Genomic DNA, 20,215 nt, shown 5'->3' on the forward strand with positions numbered 1-20,215 from the left:
CACACACACACACACACACACACACACACACACACACACACACACACACACACAGTAAATGCTCTGCAGTCCTTTCAGAGCTCTCTCTGTCCTCCCAAGCTAACAACGAGCATTAGGAGCACATGCGGTACGGCGTTGCTCCGTCTCTCCGGCCTTTGATGAATAAAAAAGCAGAGAGAAGAATACACTGTGCACAATCTGGCATGAGTTTGAAATGACTACTCTTTGAAAAGTGAGGGAGGAAGGAGAAGAGAGTGAGACGTAAAAGGGAACATAAACCTTGAGAGGAGCTTCACAGGGGAAAAGCTGATAAAAGATGAGTTTTTTTAGAGAAATCAATTTCCCGTGTATATGGGTTAATGTTCACACATTCTGCATTTGCATCAGCGCGACACTGAAGGTGCGAGAGAGGGAGATGATGTGCGGCTCTTTGGAAGCCTCCATCAATTCCTTTCTACACAAATCCAGCACCATCACGGGCAGCACCACCCCCTCCTTTGCCGGCTTTGCTCCTCTTGCTGTTATCCTCCCTCGAGGCATGCCATCATCAGCTCCAGTCCCGGAAGTCTTGCAACAAAGTCTGTCCCATCGTAATCCAATTTGCGACAGAGTGATGGGCAGCAGATAACTGCAAGAGGCACACAATTTGGTTTGGTGATGTCATTCACATCCACTGAGTCAGAGCGACCGGGCGGCATGCCTAAAAGGAGAGGCTTTCCCTCATCATCAGTGAGTAAAATGTAAGGCTTCATCAAGGAGTCTTTGCTTCATTAAAGGTCTCCCTTCAGCAAATGAAGCTCCAAGCAAACTGCATAAAATCCAGAAATGGACTACGTGGCTGATTGAGCTGTTCAATTAAAACCCAACATCCATACGTCGTCAGGCCGTTCATTTGCACAGAATCTCCTCTAAGCCCTGGTTTTCATGGAGGCTGAGAGTCCATCAGTGTGGGATAGCTGAGAAAGTAGATGAAATTCAACCTAGTCATCTACAGCTAGCCTCGGGGACTCTGGGGAAACTGCTGCACGCTTCTGAGCAGAGGTGTTTAATAGTTGATTAGCAGTCTTTGGGAGTCGCCCTGTGCACCAAAGGCACTGTCCTCTCCGTTTTATCCCTCGCTGAGAAATCAATTAGCACGATTACAAGGCCTTAGTCCCATTAAACATTAATCACAGGGCGTCACGGTCTGAGTTAGCAGCTAGCTTTAATCGACGACTGACACGACGGTCTCGGCTTTACGGCGCACGATCTCATCAGACGGCATTTCAGCGATGATGCAGAAAATCAGACGTGTAACTCTCAGAGGATGGAGCGCCGAGCAGACTGCTGTCATCTCCACTTCACTCCAACATATCACAGACTGATCTTTGATGCCAGTCAGCGTCTCTGTAGATGAGTGAGATATCCTCTTAGGTGATCGTTTTATTAAGGTGTGATGGTGGAGCTTGGATCAGGGAATGAGGAAAACTCTGAAATGTGTCAGTGATTATCCAAAACAACAGATTCAAATGAAAGTCAAAGGCGGTAGAAGACGGACGAATTCTGCTTCCACCTTTTTATTTGGACAATATCCAGAGTATGCAATGATGCCGTGATCCAGTCGCCTGAATCTTGGTCGCTGACCTGAAAACTGATCTGAAAATCTCATCGGTGCCAGCAGCAGTAGAGTTTAAAGGTCAGTGACTGATGGGGATGAGTCGGTTTACTCCAGCAGCATCGGCTGTATGAAACGGAGGTGCGCAGCCTGAACAGTGGAGCCAATGCGATGGTTTCACCCTGTCAGCAGAGGGCAGGTTTTCTGGGTGTGGAGGCATAAAAATGATCTCTTACTTCATTCATGACCTCATTAAACACTTTTCTGATCTCTGCTCTCTGTTGTGAATCTGATGTGTTTTTAACATTTAGAATGAAATAGACCTTCAAATGGAGCGAGACTTTGGAGGATAACCTCAATGCTCCAGTTTCCAGTTGGACAAACCAACTGGTGATGTCCATCTTCCATGTACACTGGGCCTGATCAACCTGAAGGATAGATCTGCTTTTTAGACTTGTTTACATCCAGTTTCCATTTTTATTGGGACAAAATTCCAGTAAAGTGGAGGACAAGGATGAGACCAGCTTTGAGACTGAAAGAGAGGTTTTGTGCTGGCACTTTCACACCGAGTCCGCTGTAGGACGTAAAGGACATAAAGACACCGTTTCTATCCTTGACAGCACGTTGAGTCTCATCCCTAGTTCTGTGTGTTGTATGTCACGGTACCTTAGACTGCTTTTAACTGCCGGTGTTACGCTTCTGTATGAACAGTTGTAAATCTGAAACCTGATTCAATCAGTTAAATTAATTCCACAATTTGAAGCTAATCTCAAATTTACTCGGTCCTGATGATGGAGGCTTCCTGCCTCGGGCGGCCCTGTCAATGGGACTGTCCTGACTCTGTCTCCTTTTTGGCTTGTGTCCCTGTCAGCTGTGGGATCATAAGAAGCTTGGCTGTTCTGGTTTCCCCGCTGCAGCTCACAGTTAGCAGCCCGTCCTGCGGCCCTGGTAATTAGGGCTAAGAGGGTTATCTGAAGTCAGAGCTCTCAGGTCCTGGACAGATAGAGCTGACCAGGACTCGAGACTCTCCAGAGACCGTCAGTGGCTGTTTCTCATCCATGGACCTCCTGCACCTCCCCAGCCCACTGTTTTAATAAGTGCCTCTTGTTTTGACTGAGGAGGGTCTCTCAGTATCATCTAAGAGGAACAGGAGGTCATTTTCTTTTTTTTCGTCTTGGTCTCGTTTGGCGTTCAGCTCTGCAAATACATCTCACACAAACCCAATCTTGAGGAGCTGGGCGCTGTCAGCGTATTGGGCTAATTTTACCCCTACCACCAGGCCAGGAGGGGCGAGGTGGGAGGGCAAGGTGGGAGGGCACATTAAGGATGTTATTTTAAGCAGCTGAGTCAGCGCATAGGATGGGAAGCAACCTGAGAGTTTATCAGAGGTGTGCGTTTGTCTGTATGTGGCCACTACACTGCTATTAAAGACATGTATTGGTATATATTAATAGATGTCTGTGGAGTGATACTGTACTATGGAGTGCAAGGAATGCAGCCAGCACACACCCCAACACACACACACTTGTTTTCATATCTTAGTGAGGACATCTCATTGACATAATGCTTGCCCTAACCCCCTAACCATAACCATAACCCAACTGTAACCCTGACAATAAAACCACATTTTGGTCCCCACATAGATATGTAAACATGCTGACTGGCACACATACACACACACACACACACACACACACACACACAGCCTCCTTGCTCTCTGACACCGTGCAGCATTGTACACCTGTGCAGATGCAGGAGCGACCCACTACTGTCTTTAATTCCTTTAAACACACTTCCCGACACTCTGCCTCAGCACCGAGTAATCACCCCTACCTTGCGCTGCATTCAGCTCATGCTAGTGAAATGAAATTGCTCTTTTATTATCGTTATCATGTTGTCAGACCAGCTGCAGATTCAGCCCTTCTCTTAGTGCTGTTCAGACTTGGTGAGCTGCAAACTTCATTCCCGCAGGCTTTAGGAAAATTGCTAATCAGAGCAAAACTCAGCAGTGCTGATTTAAACCGCTGTCCTCTCCTCCTCCTCTTCCAGACAGCGAGATTGTTCCTGCAGACTGCCTGCGTCCACGCTCCTTCACCACGGTGCGCTCCTCCTCTCTGCGGCGTGAAGCGGACGACTCGCGCCTGTCCGTCAGCCTGTGCGACCTCAACCTGCAGCAGGAGGACGGTGGCCCAGCCCACAGCCGCTCCCACCGCCACACCCTCCACCTGGCCTCCACCTCCTCCTCCTCCAGCTGCCCCATCCCGCAGAACTCCCTCAACTCCCAGCAGTCCTCCCTCCTGCCGTCCACCCTGGAGAGCGACCTCCACTTCCACCAGCTGCGCGGCGCCCACATTAAGACGCTGGACGAGCAGACGGTGGCGCGATCCGAGCACGCGCGTGAAGAGCGCACGCTGGTCTTCACGAACCGGCCACTGCGCATCGGCGAGACAGTGTTCATCAAAGTCACCAAGTCGAGCCCGGCGCGCTCGGGCTCTCTGTCTTACGGTGTGACGTCCTGCGACCCGGCGGTGCTGCGCCCCAGCGACTTACCCTACAATCCCGAAGCCCTGGTGGACAGGAAGGAGTTCTGGGCGGTGTGCCGTGTGCCGACGCCTCTACAGAGCAGTGACATCCTGGGCTTCTTGGTCAACCAGGAGGGGGAGGTCATCCTCAGCCACAACGGCGCCAACGTGGGCATGCAGGTGTGCGTGGACAACTCCCGCCCGCTGTGGATGTTCTTCGGCTTGCATGGTGCAGTGACACAGCTGAGGATTCTGGGTAGGTTACCATAATAACAAAGGTTAAACTACTTTTAGGCCCCTGGCATTTTGTGTGATTGTAGGTCTTTATCTTATAATGTAAAGCAAATGAAAGTTACCCATCAGAGGAACAAACTGCTCCATTATAACAGATATTATTGGACTTCTCCAAAGGACTGAACAGCTCTAAGACGGTGATGCTGAACTGGGAGCCTTTAGTTGCCACCCGGCTTGTGACGACTTTCACTAAAAGAGGCAGAGGCCCAGGTTTGAGCGCCTCGGGCTGTTTTCCGAGTATTGTTCCCCAGATGTTGTCTCCACCCTCTCCTGATCAAAGTAAAGCTGAATTATTTATCACGCAGGTTTGCTGTCAGTCCTTGTCCTGGTTTCATTGAACATAGCATTTGTTCAGGTGAGAAATCAAGCTCAGCCACGGTCCCACATCAGCTGATGGCTCAGCTGATTATCCTTCTACACATCCAGTTAGCGAGACTTCAGCTGCCTACATTTGCAGCACATCTGTGAGTTGCTTTGTACTGAAGCCCACCTCACGTGTTCCCTCACGTTTGTAGCTGCTGCTGCTTCCCCACCTTTGGGTTGCCACCCAGCGAATGAACATCAAGACAAATAATATTCTCAGAAAGTATTTAAGAGGGTCCAGAACTCTTAGAAAGGCTCCTCAGTTCAGGTCTTGCATATATAAGGACTGCTTCACAACACTGGTCCCTGCATCTGAAAAAGGTGACCAAGCGTCTGTTTGCTGGTCCTTTTGTTTTTTTTCAGACCCTCTAACATGCGAACATACGTGTTTGCTGTGACAGGAAACAGAGTCCGTAAGAAACTACGTCACAGAGCACTAACAGGTAATCTCACTGATCAACAGCGTGCACCTTTAAACAACATCAGTGAAAGGTGTGCTGCCAGCAGAGCAGTCGAACACTGAACACGAATCAACCTTCGATGTAGGAATCAGTCAAATATATGGAAGCTCCTGTCTGCGTTTCCTCTGCCAAATGAGAGGTTCGGCTGATTGTTGGTACTTTAACTGTGGATTTTCTGCTCTGGATTTCATTTTCTTACTGGCACTCATAGCAGAACGCTTTAAAACGAAGCTAATATATTGTGAACGCAGCATCAAGAGCTTTGATACGAAACTCAGATATTTAGGACGTGTACACTCCTAATGATCTCACCATGTTCTCTTTGGAGTTTCTTTGAGTTTTTATTATTTAACAGGGGGCAGTGTTGTTAATGAGGAGATGAGAACGGGCCAGATTTTAGCAACACAACAAAAGAAAAAGTTACAATGCTCCAAGCTTTATTCCTCCATTATACGTCAGGATGTCCAAATGTGGCGAGGCACCCCACAGTCCCCCCCTAGTGGTGGCCCTGGTGCCAATCGGTCAGTTTTTATTTTTTAATTTATTATTTTAAGACATATCTGCAAGTGTCACTAGTGCTCCGCCTCCTGTATGTGGAGCAACGAGCACCTTTTGTCTTTGACTGCACGCTCTATTCTCCGTGGAAGAGTAATTGATGGTGAGAATAGCCATCCATTTAGCTCAGCGATGTGTCCGGAGGTCAAGAACTTACAGATCAGTGTATTGATCTTAATTTGTCTCGGCTCCCCACTTCCTCCCTGGGGTCCAAATCTATTTGTGTTAAGTGTTGAACGCTCTGACAGTGAGGCGGCTGAGGAAAACAACTTCTCAGTCACGGTCATGACTCTTTATTCACCAGAGGGTCAAGAGTTAGCGAGAGCGCTCTATTACTCTTGTTTGTCACAATATTTACAGCAGACGTCCCATAAAGCAGGAAGACTCTAAACAGTCATAGGATTAGCGAGAGGAGTAGACTCTCAGAGGAGACGAAAAACAGGAAGAGAGCGAGCAAAGGTGGAAAAGTGGCCACGAGAGGCTTCGGTGTGACCGAGACGACGTGAGGTCTCAGCAGGCCGGACACTTCGCCTGTGCGTCAGGGCACCGGAGGTTTGTTCATGGGTTGATAATGACAGGAAAGTGTGTGCACTTCACTTTGCCCTGCCAAACATATACTGCCTGTCCTACAGGTGCGTGTGCGTGTGAACGCCGTCTGCTATTAATGCAGCGGTTAAGAGGCGTGGCAGCCCAAACAGCTACGACCTTTCAGAGGCGTCACGAGTGTTTGCGTGGAGGAAGAGCATCTATAAATACCTGCTGCTTTTCTTCACCAGCAGCGGAAGAGGAAGCCGAGGTTAAAAGAAGTTAGAGGGGAATAACCTGCACTTTAACCAGCTCATCATCAAAAGCCTCTTTGAAATCTCAGTTCTGCATGTTCGCTAATGTGGCCCTCTGTTAGCCTGACCCAGAGTAACGGTGACAGCTACATCGATACGAATCACAGCGAGCTTCAGTGAAGCTCTGTGTAGAAAGCCCCTTTCCTTCCAGCTGATTGGCTGTTAGGCTCTTGTTTTTCATTCCAAACACATCTAAATGTCTCCTTTGTATCGGCTCTTATTACACCAGGAGGTCACCGATTTTACTGTTAAATTACATTTTGACTACGACTATCTGCACCGCAGGCCATCTGGTTGGTCTGTGTGGACTTCCAATAATCGTTTACTGAAAACGGAAAGCCTTGGCAGCGCATCAAAACAGGAAGCTCAGAACAATGAAAGCGGTCCAAGGCGCGTTTTCTTATCGAGGCCCATCTCGGAAGTCCCGCCGAGGTGCGAATCATCTTTACTTTCCAGCTGCTTTGAATTAGGAAATGCCTCTTATCTCAAAGTTGTAACGGCCTGATTTATTGCTCTGTGTTTACTGGAGAGCAATTTAGCTCTCAGTTGAAGCTGAATTCAAACCACGCCTGCTAGAGGGAGAGACGTGTCCCAGCGGGCTCCTCGTCTTTGGGACGGCGGGATCAAACAGTCGTCACTTCAAACAAAGCGTGAAGTAAAGGACCTTTTGTGAAAGCGACAGCTGTAGTCAAACAGGCACACGAGTATATGTGAGGTGAGCTGAGAGAGCTCAGACGGGGTAATGACACCGAGGATGAAATCTATACTGAATCAGTTCTGTTAGCCTTAACGACAGGAGGCTTTTAGAAGTTTCTCATTACAGTTTGAAGAACGCCGTGTTTAACTGTATATGTGCATCAGTGTGTGTCTCTCTCTGTCAGAAGATTTCCATATCAGTCTTGATATTTAAAGGTGCTCTGTGGAATTTCCTCAGAAACGAGGCTGTGTACATTCAGCGCTGTTCACAGAAGCCCACAGTGGACATTCTCATCGTCTTGAATGCACACTTTTCCTCACGGTTCCTCGTGCGTTGAACAGAGGTTGAATCATGCTCGAGGATTTTAAATCATGCACGTGTGCTAGCTAGTAGTTTAGGTGTGCTAGTAGTTTAGCTAGCTAAAGAAGAAGTAGTTTAGCTAGCTAAACTACTAGCATAGCTAAACTACTCGCCCCAGGTGTGCTAGTAGTTTAGCTAGCACACCTGAGGCAATCGTGGCTCTGGGGCGATCGTGGCTCAAGAGTTGGGAGGGCCCCTGGTAATTGGAAGGTTGCCGGTTCGAGCCCCAGCTTGGACAGTCTTGGTCGTTGTGTCCTTGGGCAAGACACTTCACCCGTTGCCTACTGGTGGTGGTCGGAGGGCCCGGTGGCGCCAGTGTCCGGAAGCCTCGCCTCTGTCAGTGCGCCCCAGGGTGGCTGTGGCTACAATGTAGCTGCCATCACCAGTGTGTATATGCGTGTCTGAATGGGTGGATGACTGGATGTGTAAAGCGCTTTGGGGTCCTTAGGAACTAAGTAAAGCGCTATACAAATACAGACCATTCATCATTTACGTTTCCTGACATGGCTAAATCTATGTCAGAAATCTTTATTCTATCAAAGGTATATTTGTGCAAATGTGCATGAATCAGTGAGCCACTTAATGACAACCTCTGCTCATGCGTTGACCAGAGGCTGAGTCATCCGCAAGGATTTTAAATCATGCACATTTGCTAGCTAGCAGTTTAGCTAGCACACGTTTCATGACATGGCTAAATCTATGTCAGAATTCTGCCAAAGGTAAATGTGTGCAAATGTGCATGAATCAGTGAGCCACTTGATGAAACATTTGCTTATAGTCCTGCTAGCGGTCTTTAATAATGTGCCTTGCTATTTTGAGAACCAAAGTGTCAAGTCTGGGCACATGCAGTGCGTTATAGGTGTCTAAATGGTGTACGGAAGCAATTTTTTTTTTTTTTTTACTATTGAAATTTATGCACTACACAAGTATGCTAGTGTCGACATGCTAGTGCCAGCACTGAGACACAATCTTGGAATGCTGAATTAAAACAAAGTTAAGTCGATTTTGTCAGGCTCACAGGCTCAAATTCAATTCAATTTTATTTATATGGCGCCAATTCACAGCAACAGTCACCTCTAGGTTTTTTATATTGAAAGGTAAAGACCATATAGAAAGACAGAGAAAACCCCCACAATCAGAGCAAGCAGTTGGTGACAGCGGGACAAAAAAACTCCCTTTTAACAGGAAGAAACCTTGGGCAGAACCAGGCTCAGGGTTGGGCTGATGGGAGGAAATGAGTCTCGTGTTCCACCTACACTAATGTGTGCACACACAAACACGATTGTTGTGTTAGAACAATTTACACATTAGTGTTTCCAGATTGTTCCAGAATCTTCATCCTGTTTTGACTGAACACGAACATCTGACCGAATTATTATTTCACGGTTGAAGTGTCGTCTCATGAAATAAACACGAGTTCTGTTTAATGACCACAGCTGTGATGTAATTAGATATGAACGCTTATGTGCGGAGTCATGGAAAAACATATTACCCGCAGTCAGGCGCTGTTTCGGTTCCAGCTAATTGACGAGAAAATGGTTATCACAAATTCATCTTAATCAGTCTCAACATTATTTTGATCCATGCTAGCGTTTAACATTGTTGACCTCAGAGAACTTTACCTGCACGCAGAACCTGACGCTACCTGGTTTCCTCATGTTTTGCAAAAACTACTACGACGATTTAGCCGTGCAGCTGATTTTGAAAACCCCGTGTTTGTCATTTTCCGGTGAGAAAAATGTGGTTTTGCTCTGAATCGAGGGCTGACAGGAAGAGAAACGCCTGTCGAGACATTAAACACTAAATCAAAGCAGTTCACTGAGTGATGGCCGACTTCCACGTTGGTGCTTTACTCTCTACTTAACCGTCTGGGTTTGCAAAGACACACCATCTGCAGGTTGACTTGATACTCAGTATTTTTCTGTCCAATCACTTATTAGTGTGTTTCCACAGAAAAGAGCTGAAAACTTGAGCAGCTGACAGCTGAACTTGGAGAGAGAGACGGGCGGCGAGGGGACCTTGTGCCTCGTGGCGTGGAAATGGGACACCCATCCAGTGACCCACTTCGCATGTATTATAGATTCCATTAAAATGTCAACGCGCTCGCGCTCAACTGAAGCGTCTCACCGCCCACATCCTCGCAGCTGCCACGCTCCCCTTCTCCTCCTCTTCTCATCTTCTGTCGGCCCAGCTGCTCCTTCCCTGACTTTCAGATCTTTCTGTTTTTTGTTTCCTCATCATCGCTTCTTCTCCTCACTTTTTAAAGTGGGCAGAGTGTGACCCTAACACAGAAAGAGTGATATGCTCATTATGTTATAGATAAATACTCATTTGTTTGTGTCTTTATTAACATAGAGACTTCAAATAAAAATGTTCTTTAAAGGAAACCGGGCAGAGGAGTTTCCTGCAGTGGGCTCAGACGGGCTCTTCTCAGGCTGCAGGTACGATTACCCATCAGCCAAAGGTTAAGCAGCCCGTTAGACTCGAATCCTCCCTGTAAAGCACGTTCACTGAGAATGCAGCGCACATGCATACTTAAAGATGAACATTTCTGTCAGCTCCTCTGGATTTTGACAGCTGGACAGTCTGAAGATTGTGTTTACAGAGATTTCAGCGATAAGATGGAGCTATGAGAGGGAGGCGGACAGACTTTTAACAAGATTTGATTTATTTCACACTCCTGGAAAACAGCAGCGGCCGTTCTTCACACTTCGGCGTCTCACTCTTGTTCCTAATGTTCTTTGTTTTTATTATTCATTCGTGCTGCTCTGAGAGAACTTTTGCAGACAAATTCAAACTCCTAACCAAGCTGCTCCTAATGATCACTTTTAATACCTGGAGTGTTTTCTAAAATTTATTTTAGATCTGCATCTAATCATGCACACAGATACATGCATTCATACATATGCATGGGTGCTCACACACTCCGCTCTGTGCTTGATGTGGAGATAAACAACTCTGGGATGTACGACTGTGTCGTCCCTCCAAAATAGCTCCTTTGTCTCTTAAGATAATATCTCCTCCACAGATAGAAAGAGACTATTAACATTTCATGCAGCGGGGTAAGCCGTGACCTTAAACTGGTATCTACCGAGCTGCTCTCCTCTCATCTGATCCAAACACACGCACTAAAAAACATCCGAGCCTAAGTGAGCATTTGTCCCGATAGCAGCTCAGAACAAGAGCTTCTCTGCAATTAAATGAAGGCCCACCCATTTTGAAGTGCTTTAGCAGAGGAAACGTTCGTGTAAACTGTTTCTCTCTGTTCCGCTCTTTCTCTTGATTGCTTTTTTTCTGTCTATAAACATGCCTGCAGAGTTTAACTCCTTCCCTCCCTTCAGAGGGAACTTAAGCCCTAAACCTTCGCCCTCCTCTGCAGGCCTCATCCCTCCCCTCGCCCGCCCTGCGTGCCTCCCGTGCTTTGACAGCGAGAGGATCTGTCCACAGATGCTCCGATATGAGCTAAAGACGGACGGTTCATTGATTGGATGTAGACTACAGCAGAGACGTGGCCACAGAAAGCCGCCCCGCCTCTCACAGCTGTTCGCGCCGGACGCTTTAATCTATCGGCGAGCATGCAGGATCAGGGCTGGGCACCGCAGATCCTGCCTCAGCTACCCTGGGTGGGAGTTGCCCGCCTGCCAGAGGGATTAACAGGGAGAGAGGGAGGATTCGGCCCCGCGGAGGAACCGCTCATGCCGCAGGGTGATCAGGCTCAAATAATCTGATGAAGGGTGGAACGTGACGAGTGCAGGAGCACCTTGTAGGCCGAGCGGCACTCGCAGCGTGAGGGTTTGATTCTGAGGTCTGGACACATTTTACATTCCAGTACATTTTAGCTGCTCATCCTGTCACAGAGGATGTTCATGTGAAGGTCAAACAGCGCCCGGCTGCGTGTGTGCACGTCTCATGCTTCTTGAAATGATTTTCATCATAACATGGATAACCTTCTCCCCCATGTTGGACCGAGTATAACCACCATAAACAGCTCAGATGAAGACTGTATAACAGCCCATGAAGCAGCAGGAAGGCTTGACCTGCATTTTTAAACATTAGAAGAAGCCTTAATAAAGATTTGTCCCACTGACTAAAGACAGATGAACGTTGCTACCTTGAGGTCACCCAGTTTGGCACTGGGCTGTCACCAATTGTTTAGTTTTTTTAAAGAATAGAAGTGACTCAGACGGCGCTGAATAGGCTCAGCGACATCCACCCATGCTAACGTGCCGTAACAGTCAGGCTCCTAACGCTTGTTTTATGGTACCATGGTTGTGTTTGCATGCGTATTAGCCTGCACAGAGCGGTTTTCAATCTATGCAAACATCCTGTGCAAACCTCCAAATATCTGATAGTGGGTAGCTCGAATACACACAGGTGAAACGGCTGGAAAACGTAGTGACAAAGTTCACCAGGAACGGAAGAAGCACTAAAAAAAATCTCAATAAATACGCTACGGAGAGCTCTGCAGGTGGCTGCAGGGGACACTTTCACTGTTTTCAGCTCTTGGTTTCTAGCAGAGGCTCAGATCAGCTGTACCGCATACTTTGAACACGGCTTCCATCTGGTGGCACATGCTCTCTGCAGGTAATCGGGCTGTCCACCGCTCCCTACACTCAATACATTTGTCATTTAACAAAAAAAAAAGGAGTGGACGAGTGTCTCAGGCTGTAAAGGTGTTTATTTCTGCTGCAGAGTTGGATAGTTTAACTCACTGCTGGAGCCTCAAGTGGCAAAATTTAAGAACTGCAGTTTTTGGTCCGAGAGAAGTGAAGGAGGAATCTGCACAATGTCTTGTGCAGCTTTTGTGTTGATCCTGTACACGAATCGAGCATTCTGCTAAGATAAGGAGTGTGACCACTGCCCGAGGCCTCCCCTTAGAAACAAATGTGTTCACTCAAGCTGCTAAATATGGTCTGCTACAGCGTGTTACGCACTGTACATACAGTGCAAAAACACTCGTGCAAATTCCACAGGGCACAGGAGCACCGGGGCAGCGGCTGCTATGCAAACAGAAGAGAGTCCTTGTGTAAACCCAACCCTGCCAACGTCACCTCAGACAGATCGTCCTGCAGACACGTGCAGCACAGTCATTCCTTTTACCTGATGCAGAAGGAACCACTGCTGCAAGACGGGCGTGGTGTGGAAATGAGACGGTTCATATGCTACAGCTAGTTTGGACCAGCTGCACGTCAGAAAACGCTTGATTATCAGAGAACGATCAAACATATCAAACACTGGGTTTCAGGATGACACATCTCATGATATTTGAGCTAAAAAGCTTTTCTTGTAGCTCGTAAAATATTCTTGCTATGAAGGTTAAATTTAGCATAGCTTCATTAAATATGCAAAAATGATTGTACATAAGCAGCTGGTTGTTGGGGGGCGACATTCTGATGATTGGACTGGCTCCAAAGTGAAGTAGGTCTGCGTGTGGCGGCGTGTCGGGGCATCGGTTGGATTGATCAGGCCGCCGGTGCAGATGGCAGCAGAGCGATGCCCGCTGGGACGTGCGTTAGTGGCGGGCTGTCATCGTGATGTTTGCTCAGCGCTGACGGCACAACAGATGACTCTGGTTTCACTTTTTTCTGTCCGCTGTCCAGGAGAACACCGTGAACCGTTCCCCACTGAGACTCACTGCAGTGGAGTGATGCTTAAAACAAAGACGTGCTGAAATCGTTACATATCTTTGCACACAGCAGCTGACTTGTGATGCAGTTGTTAGTATGCTATATTCTGACAGTAAGCTTCAGACGAGGTAATTAAAGTAATCTGCATTGACGTTGAAGCAGCAAAGCATTTGATGGGAATTCTTTGAGGGCGATTACTTGCTTGCTCTGCAAGAACGCTCATTTGCATCATAATTTGCACTCTTTAGTGTCATTGCATTTCTTGTGACGCTGCACTATTAGTTATTTTAAACGACAAAGGAACCCACATGAATTCTCTTCCAAGACAAATGACTCTGTTTCCTGTCCAAGGAAACAGCGCTGCGGTGCTTTGTCTCTTGTTGTTTTTGAACAGATGCCCAAAGACCCCAAAAGCGTTTCAGTGGTCGTTCTCAGGTCTCTCCAGCTTTTTATTAGTTTAAGTTTTTAAAAAACTCCCAGTGCACTCAGAAAGGAATCAGGTCGACTCAGATCTCAGTTTGGACGTTGAGCTCAGGATCAAGAAAGTAATGCAAACCATACAGCAACATATTAATGACGAACCTTGAGTTGCGGATGAATCATTCCGAACTTTGGTCCGTTTTCAGGATATTCACAGCTTCACATGTTCTATATTTAGTTGCCTGTTTGCCCTGAAGGACTCTCACACCATGAGAAACAAAATCCTCCAGTCTGATGAAATAAAGATTGAACTCTTTATCCTGAATGCCAAGCATCAGGAAACTAAGCACCGCTTATGACCAGGCCAATGCCGTCCCTAAAGTGAAGCATGGCGGTGGCAGCATCATGCTGTGGGGATGTTTCTCAGTAGCTGGGACAGCAGTCAGGCGCAAAGGAAAGATGAATGCAGAGACATCCTTGATGATAACCTGCTTCAGGGTACTCCGGACCTCAGACCAGGGCAAAGGTTCCAACACGACGACGACCCTGATGAACAACCTTTAATTTGCCCAGACTTGTACCCGACTGAATATCTGTGCAGGGATCTGAAAACAGCTGCGCAGAGATGCTCAACATCCAACCTGATGGAGCTGACAGGTTCTACAATGAAGCCGCCCAAAAAATTGGTTAGCCTAGCTCGTAGCATCGTCACCTGAGGCGGTAATTTTGGAAAAATGCAGTAACGTGGAAAAAGTGAAGTGCTGTGAATATTTATGAATGCACTGAATTTACTGCAGAGTAAAATAACGATCAGACCATCAGGCTGCTGTGGCTAAGAGGCTGGAGTCTGGTCTCCTTAGCTAGCTGCTAACATCACCTGTGCTCTTTTTTTTTTTTTTTTTGAATGAAAGTAACGTCTAAAGAGCCAAAATAAGGAGCTAAAATCAGTTTAAAGAGACAGGCCGGTGTCTGGAAGTGGTTTTCTGTGGATGTAAGAGTCATTCCACACAGATTTTACTGGAACATGTAGCACAGCTTCAAGCACACCTGCACCTCATCTGTCCATCCGTGAGTCACCGGCATTCCGAAATGTGTTCCCTAACCTTGCACTAGGAATTTCCACTTGTTTCCTTCAGCCAGGATGCAGATACAGCAAGATGCCTACTATTTTTTCAAAACTCCTTTTCTCAAGAGGAAACGACGGAGCGTCTCTTTTCTCCGATGTTGAATATGTTTGTACTTTTAAAATGCAAATTGGAGTCGTCTCTCTGTGCGTTCGAGCGCTGCCCGTTTAGTGGGAAAGAAGCTCATCCTGCTCTCATTGTCTGTACTCCTGTACATGAAGATGAAACAAAAGCAAAACACAGAAAGGTAGAAATGAAGCGCAGTCGTGCATGAGAAGATAATTTGATGTAGTGTCTTTGGTTCTTTTATCTCTGGTGCAAAAATCTGCTTTTGTTTGAGTTATTTGATGTGCAGTGTACTAATCCAGTCTTTCTGACGTCTGGGCTGCTTTTTCTTCCTGTGTTTACATCACTGCTGGTGTCACTCTGTCGTCTGATGATCACGACAGACAGCAGCATCGTGTTGAAAAGACAAATTCTAGTGTTTTTGCTGTAACTGGCTGCTAAATTCACTCATCCAACACCCTGGCTGTATTTTCTCCGACCAGGCTCCACGCATCTCGGGGATCCGCGGGCCACGTCGAATCCCAGCTCGCCCTCCTCCTCTCCGCACACCCCCAGCGCCCTGGGAAGTGGCATCTCTGATCCAGTCCTGAACGGAGGTCTGTGCTCAGCCGCTTACTGCAGCTCAGCAGGGGGTACGTATACCCAGACAGGAAACTGCAACTGTAGAAGTAGACAATCAATCACCCCTCAGGGGACTCTGGGGAAGCCATTATAGGGTAGTGAGCAGATGTCATCCTGCAGTAGTTTGGAACAATGGCCAGCACTTCATGGTGCTGCTGCTGCTGCAGCTGGAAGTAGGCAAATGTTTTCGGCACGTGTTCTTATGTCACGTAACTCTGTTTATGTAAATGGGACAGATGCAGTGTGTTCCTGTACCCACGGGGGGGTCGTTTTTAAAAATCTTTTAGCTTCATACTCAAAGTCAGAAGCTGCAAAGATTTTTATGTAGAGCATCTTTAGGAAGTGATGACTGGCACACCACTGGGGATGATTTTGAGACAGCAATTTAGCCTCTGTGATCCATAAATCTTAGATCAACCAAAATTCAGCAAATGTTCTTCTCTTCAGCAAGAAAAGCAAACTTTTTGGAAGTTAAGGTCAAAAGCCAGGAGGTTAAAGCACTAACTAAAGTAAAGCCAGCACACAGCAGTGAATGAGTCTGGCATAAAGACAGAACTGCAAAGTCCATCGTAGGCTTGAACCACCGCGCATCTCTAGCTGCTAATCCCAACATAACCAGCAGCTTCTCTGTTTCACCCCGTGTGGATCTGCCCATTAATTCAGTTCGATTATAGGTTCATATTGTGAGCCAACAATCATACGACCACCTGTGAGTAATTGCTTTGGCGCCAGTAGGAAGGTAGGAAAACTGAGACAGAACCAGGCTCGGGGAGGGGCGGGGCCATCTGCTGCGACCGGTTGCTCGAGGGGATGAAGATGAGATAAAAGACATGCTGTGATTGTGTATAAACACACAGTGTAGTTTCCCTGTATGACATCAGGTTATTTGATGCATTGGGGTATCGAACACCTGTTTAGCATCGTCTTTGTGTCTTTGCAACAGGAACAACTCCGAATTCTCCGGCCAGCCTCCCCAAGTCCCCCACGTTCCCGTCCGGCCGCGGGCCGTGGTCCGACGAGTGCTCCATCTGCTACGAGAACACCGTGGACACGGTCATCTACGCCTGTGGGCACATGTGCTTGTGCTACACCTGCGGCCTCAAACTCAAGAAGATGTCCAACGCCTGCTGCCCCATCTGCAGGAGGCAGATTAAAGACATTATCAAGACCTATCGCAGCACGTAAGGGAACGGGCGACAGGACGACCTCAGCAAAACCCAGGGTTACAAAAAGAAAGGTTTAGGTTCAGGGAACATGAACTCTGGTACTCTGATTTGGTATTTTCATACAAATATTGGTGGCTGGTTTTCTCACGTGACCTTTTCCAGAGTTAATGCCACTTCACTGGGGAGGTCTCTCTGTCTTTAGAGTCACAGCCTTCGACAGGAAGTTCGTCCAAACTCTATTCTTGCCAGAAGTGTTTGCTTTCTCCGGGGCTCGTGGAAGACTTTGAAAGAAGAGGGGGGAAAAACCAAACCGGCTTCAAAATTCTTTGATTTGTTGAACCGTGTCGTAAGATTTAGGAACTATCGCCCATTTGCGCCAAAGCAGATGAGTCCCTTTGGGTCTGAATGTCTCAATAGATCTTTTCGAGGATGACCGAGGCTCCGAAATACGCCGTCAACGCAATTTACGACTTAAATGGTCTCAGAAAATGCACACCCGCTGCAGGTAATCATCTCAGTATGTCACAACTTGTGTCTGTGTGTTACTGAGAACTGGAAGCTCAGTCTGCATCACAGTGCTGAAGTGATGGACGTCTGTTAGTGTTGTGGTGATTATCAGTGAGTGACGTGTCTAGCGACGCAAGCCGGTGCTGAGTATTTTAAGTAGGATTGTAAGACCTCTTGTACTCGTATAATCTAATGTACCTTTCTGGTAGTTTTACTGCAAACGTTGGTGGTAGCTATATTGTTGTTCTAGCTAGCTGCTTGCTCTGCAATGTGGTTTGTTGCACTGAAATCTGCATCATCCTCTCAGAAAAGCCCCAAAACTGACCGAGAGGACCAAGACCCTCATTGGCTGAAACAATCTACAAGCCATAGACTGTATATAAAAGAGGGACGTAGCCAGGTTACTGTGTGAAATTCAGTTTTGAAGCCTCAGCGTCAGCGTTTTCAGCTTTGTTTTTAACTTTAAAAATTGAGCAGAGTGGGGGAAACCAGAGTACACGCACTCATTCACTGATGATTTGTCAATCGTGAACTGGACCCGCCCTCATGTATAGTACGCTGTTTTGTTTTAGCCCATATGGTGCCTTTTGCACTGACATAAAACTACTGAGAACATAAATTCATCAGGATTTTAATCTGCCGCCCCTGTTGTGCCAGGTTTAAGTCGCTTCTGCAGTGGCTTTACTTTAACACCTGCACGCTACATGCATCTTTTTATATACAGTCTATGCTGCCAACCTGCCTCCAGCAGACTCGGCAGCTCTGAATTCTTGAAAGGAAACAGGAAGTGGGAAATAAACAGCAATTTGGATACTCCTCAGGGCCTGCTATCTTTTTAAGAACCATCCTCCCAAACTGTACCTATATAACCCTGCCTAATACACTGTGAGTGCTCACGACAAATTGACAAGTCCTCACAAACAGCTCCCATAACACCACGTAAAAAAAAAAAAAAAATCAAAGGATTGTTGCCATGGTTTTCTGCCTTATCTCACAGAAGGTTCGCTCGTAGATGGACCGCGTTCTGTGCTTCCCCCAAACCCCGATGATTTACCAAATAATGCTGTTGTGTGGCACAGACTGTCACAAAATGTTCACTCAGAGGAGAAAAAGCACACATTCAAACTATTTTTCTAATAGAAATGCACAACATTTCCAGTATTTGATTATTAAAATGTATACTACGCTTTGTGACACCAGCAGCAGAGACATTCTACAGAAATCTCTTCAGGGGAAAAGAAAAAGCTCCAATTTTAAGTATTTGTATCATTTCTGTCCCCTAACTTGAGTATAAAACGTCTTCGTCCCCTTCAGATTTCACAGATGAGCTTTGTCCTCGCAGGAAGCTGAGAGGCTGTTTTTAGATTTTGTAGATAATCAACAAACGGGGCTCAGACCTATGCTGCTACGGTGTTTGCCAGCCGACGGTGACGCTGCACACGTCCTTCCTCCCACGTCAGTTTGATTACGCTACTGCTTGAAGTGTTAATTCACATTTGAATGTTAACTTATGTATTTAGAGAGATTTTTATTGATGTGCTTGAATTGGGGTAAAAACCAACAAAAAAACGTTTGTGTTCTTTTAAAGTTTGTTTGGATCGATAATCACGCGTTTTCTTTTTTCTTCACCTCGTTTATCCAAAACTGCGAGAATCTAAATTTGTGTCCCAGCGAGCAGGTCGAGTTAGTCGCGCCTCGCAGCAGAGATGTCGCAGTACACAATCAAACCCGGACCGCCGTGAGGTGCGACGCGCCAGCGCCTGCTTTTATTGCGCTCCCTGATCGTCACGTGTTCTTTTGAGTGATTTCTCTTCCTGTGCGCGCGCCCGTGTCCACGACCCAACAGCCCGTCTGTATCTTTAGCTCGTTCGGGCTGTGTGGTCTCAAAGCCATCGCTATGGTGATGATGATGATGTCACTTTATAAAGCTACTGATTGTAATCTTGTACGTCTGAGATTCAGCCGTGGCATTTTTTTCTTTGTGCAGAGACTTTGACCAAATCCAGAAATGATCACTGATCTATTTTTTTAAGATATCTATCGATGCAACCCCCCCCCATTAAATTCATTGATTTGTATTTGATTTTTGGACCACATTGATAAACGCCACAAAATATTTTCTTCTATAAATAGTTTTTTGAGCACCTTTAATTTAATATTTCGTTGTTTTTTTTCCACACCCCCCTCACGCCCCACAGGATGTCCCTGATCCTCTAATGTATTATTTATTGGTCCAGCACCGACGCGTGGACGTTTCCTGCTTTCTCTCGTGTTTGCTGCCTCCTCTGGCTCCTCTGTGTCCGCAGCGCATTTACTTTCTGTAAATCTTTTTATCATGCATGAGTTTTCCGTTCACCCAGCGTGAACATCGGGACCAACAGCGGATGAGCATCGGAGTGGAACGCTGTCAGTGCTCGTGTAGACTGGAACCAGTGGCTAGAAAAACGCAGTTTGGCTGTTGTTGTGACAGCAGCTGAAAGTGCAAACCTGTGTTTTCTTTTTTCCTTTTGATTTGAAGCTACAAGTGTTCATTTGTGAGCTCTGTCCAGTGTGAGTCGGACGATTGTGGTTAATAAACTTTCCAGATGTGTTTGAGCAGAAATTCGTCTCATCTTTATTTAATCATGTGACGTGATTTTTCTTACATGAAGAGACAAAATCAGAGTGTGTGTGAGGTCCTTCGACTTAAAGCTGAAACCATTTAGCATTTCAAGCTCTTTACACACAGCTGAGCAAACCAGAGCGTTAATAAAGATGCAATGGATAAGAAGCTTGCAAACAATGACACGTGTAATCGTGAAGCTTTTAAAGCAGGATTAAAATGCTATAGAAAAAGTGTTCCGGTTTACAAGGCCAGCAAGAAGCATCAGCTGGTTCTTGGCTGCCAAATGCTTCTCTCAGCACGAGTCAGAATATTGGAAACGATTAATTCTGCATATACAGGGCTCTAGACTAACTTTTTGCCATGGGCGTACCGGTGCGCCTAACTTTAAAAAGTT

At 46.6% G+C, this 20,215-nt stretch overlaps 1 protein-coding gene across 3 annotated transcripts in view; it reads left to right on the forward strand.

The window, feature by feature from the left end:
• The window catches only part of neurl1aa (neuralized E3 ubiquitin protein ligase 1Aa), a 68,921-nt gene extending 49,103 nt beyond the window's left edge, over window positions 1–19,818 (forward strand). For all 3 annotated transcript variants that reach the window (XM_005750129.1, XM_005750130.1, XM_005750128.2), the window contains exons 4-6: window positions 3,644–4,372; window positions 15,405–15,554; window positions 16,487–19,818. In XM_005750129.1, the coding sequence (XP_005750186.1) occupies window positions 3,644–4,372; window positions 15,405–15,554; window positions 16,487–16,728 (1,121 nt within the window). In that variant the 3' untranslated portion in view covers window positions 16,729–19,818. The remainder of the gene's footprint in view (window positions 1–3,643; window positions 4,373–15,404; window positions 15,555–16,486) is intronic.
• Window positions 19,819–20,215: the final 397 nt, after the last annotated feature.

The sequence above is a fragment of the Pundamilia nyererei genome, unplaced genomic scaffold, assembly GCF_000239375.1.
Source record: "Pundamilia nyererei isolate P.nyererei 1_Seehausen unplaced genomic scaffold, PunNye1.0 scaffold00263, whole genome shotgun sequence".
NCBI classification, from domain to species: domain Eukaryota; kingdom Metazoa; phylum Chordata; class Actinopteri; order Cichliformes; family Cichlidae; genus Pundamilia; species Pundamilia nyererei.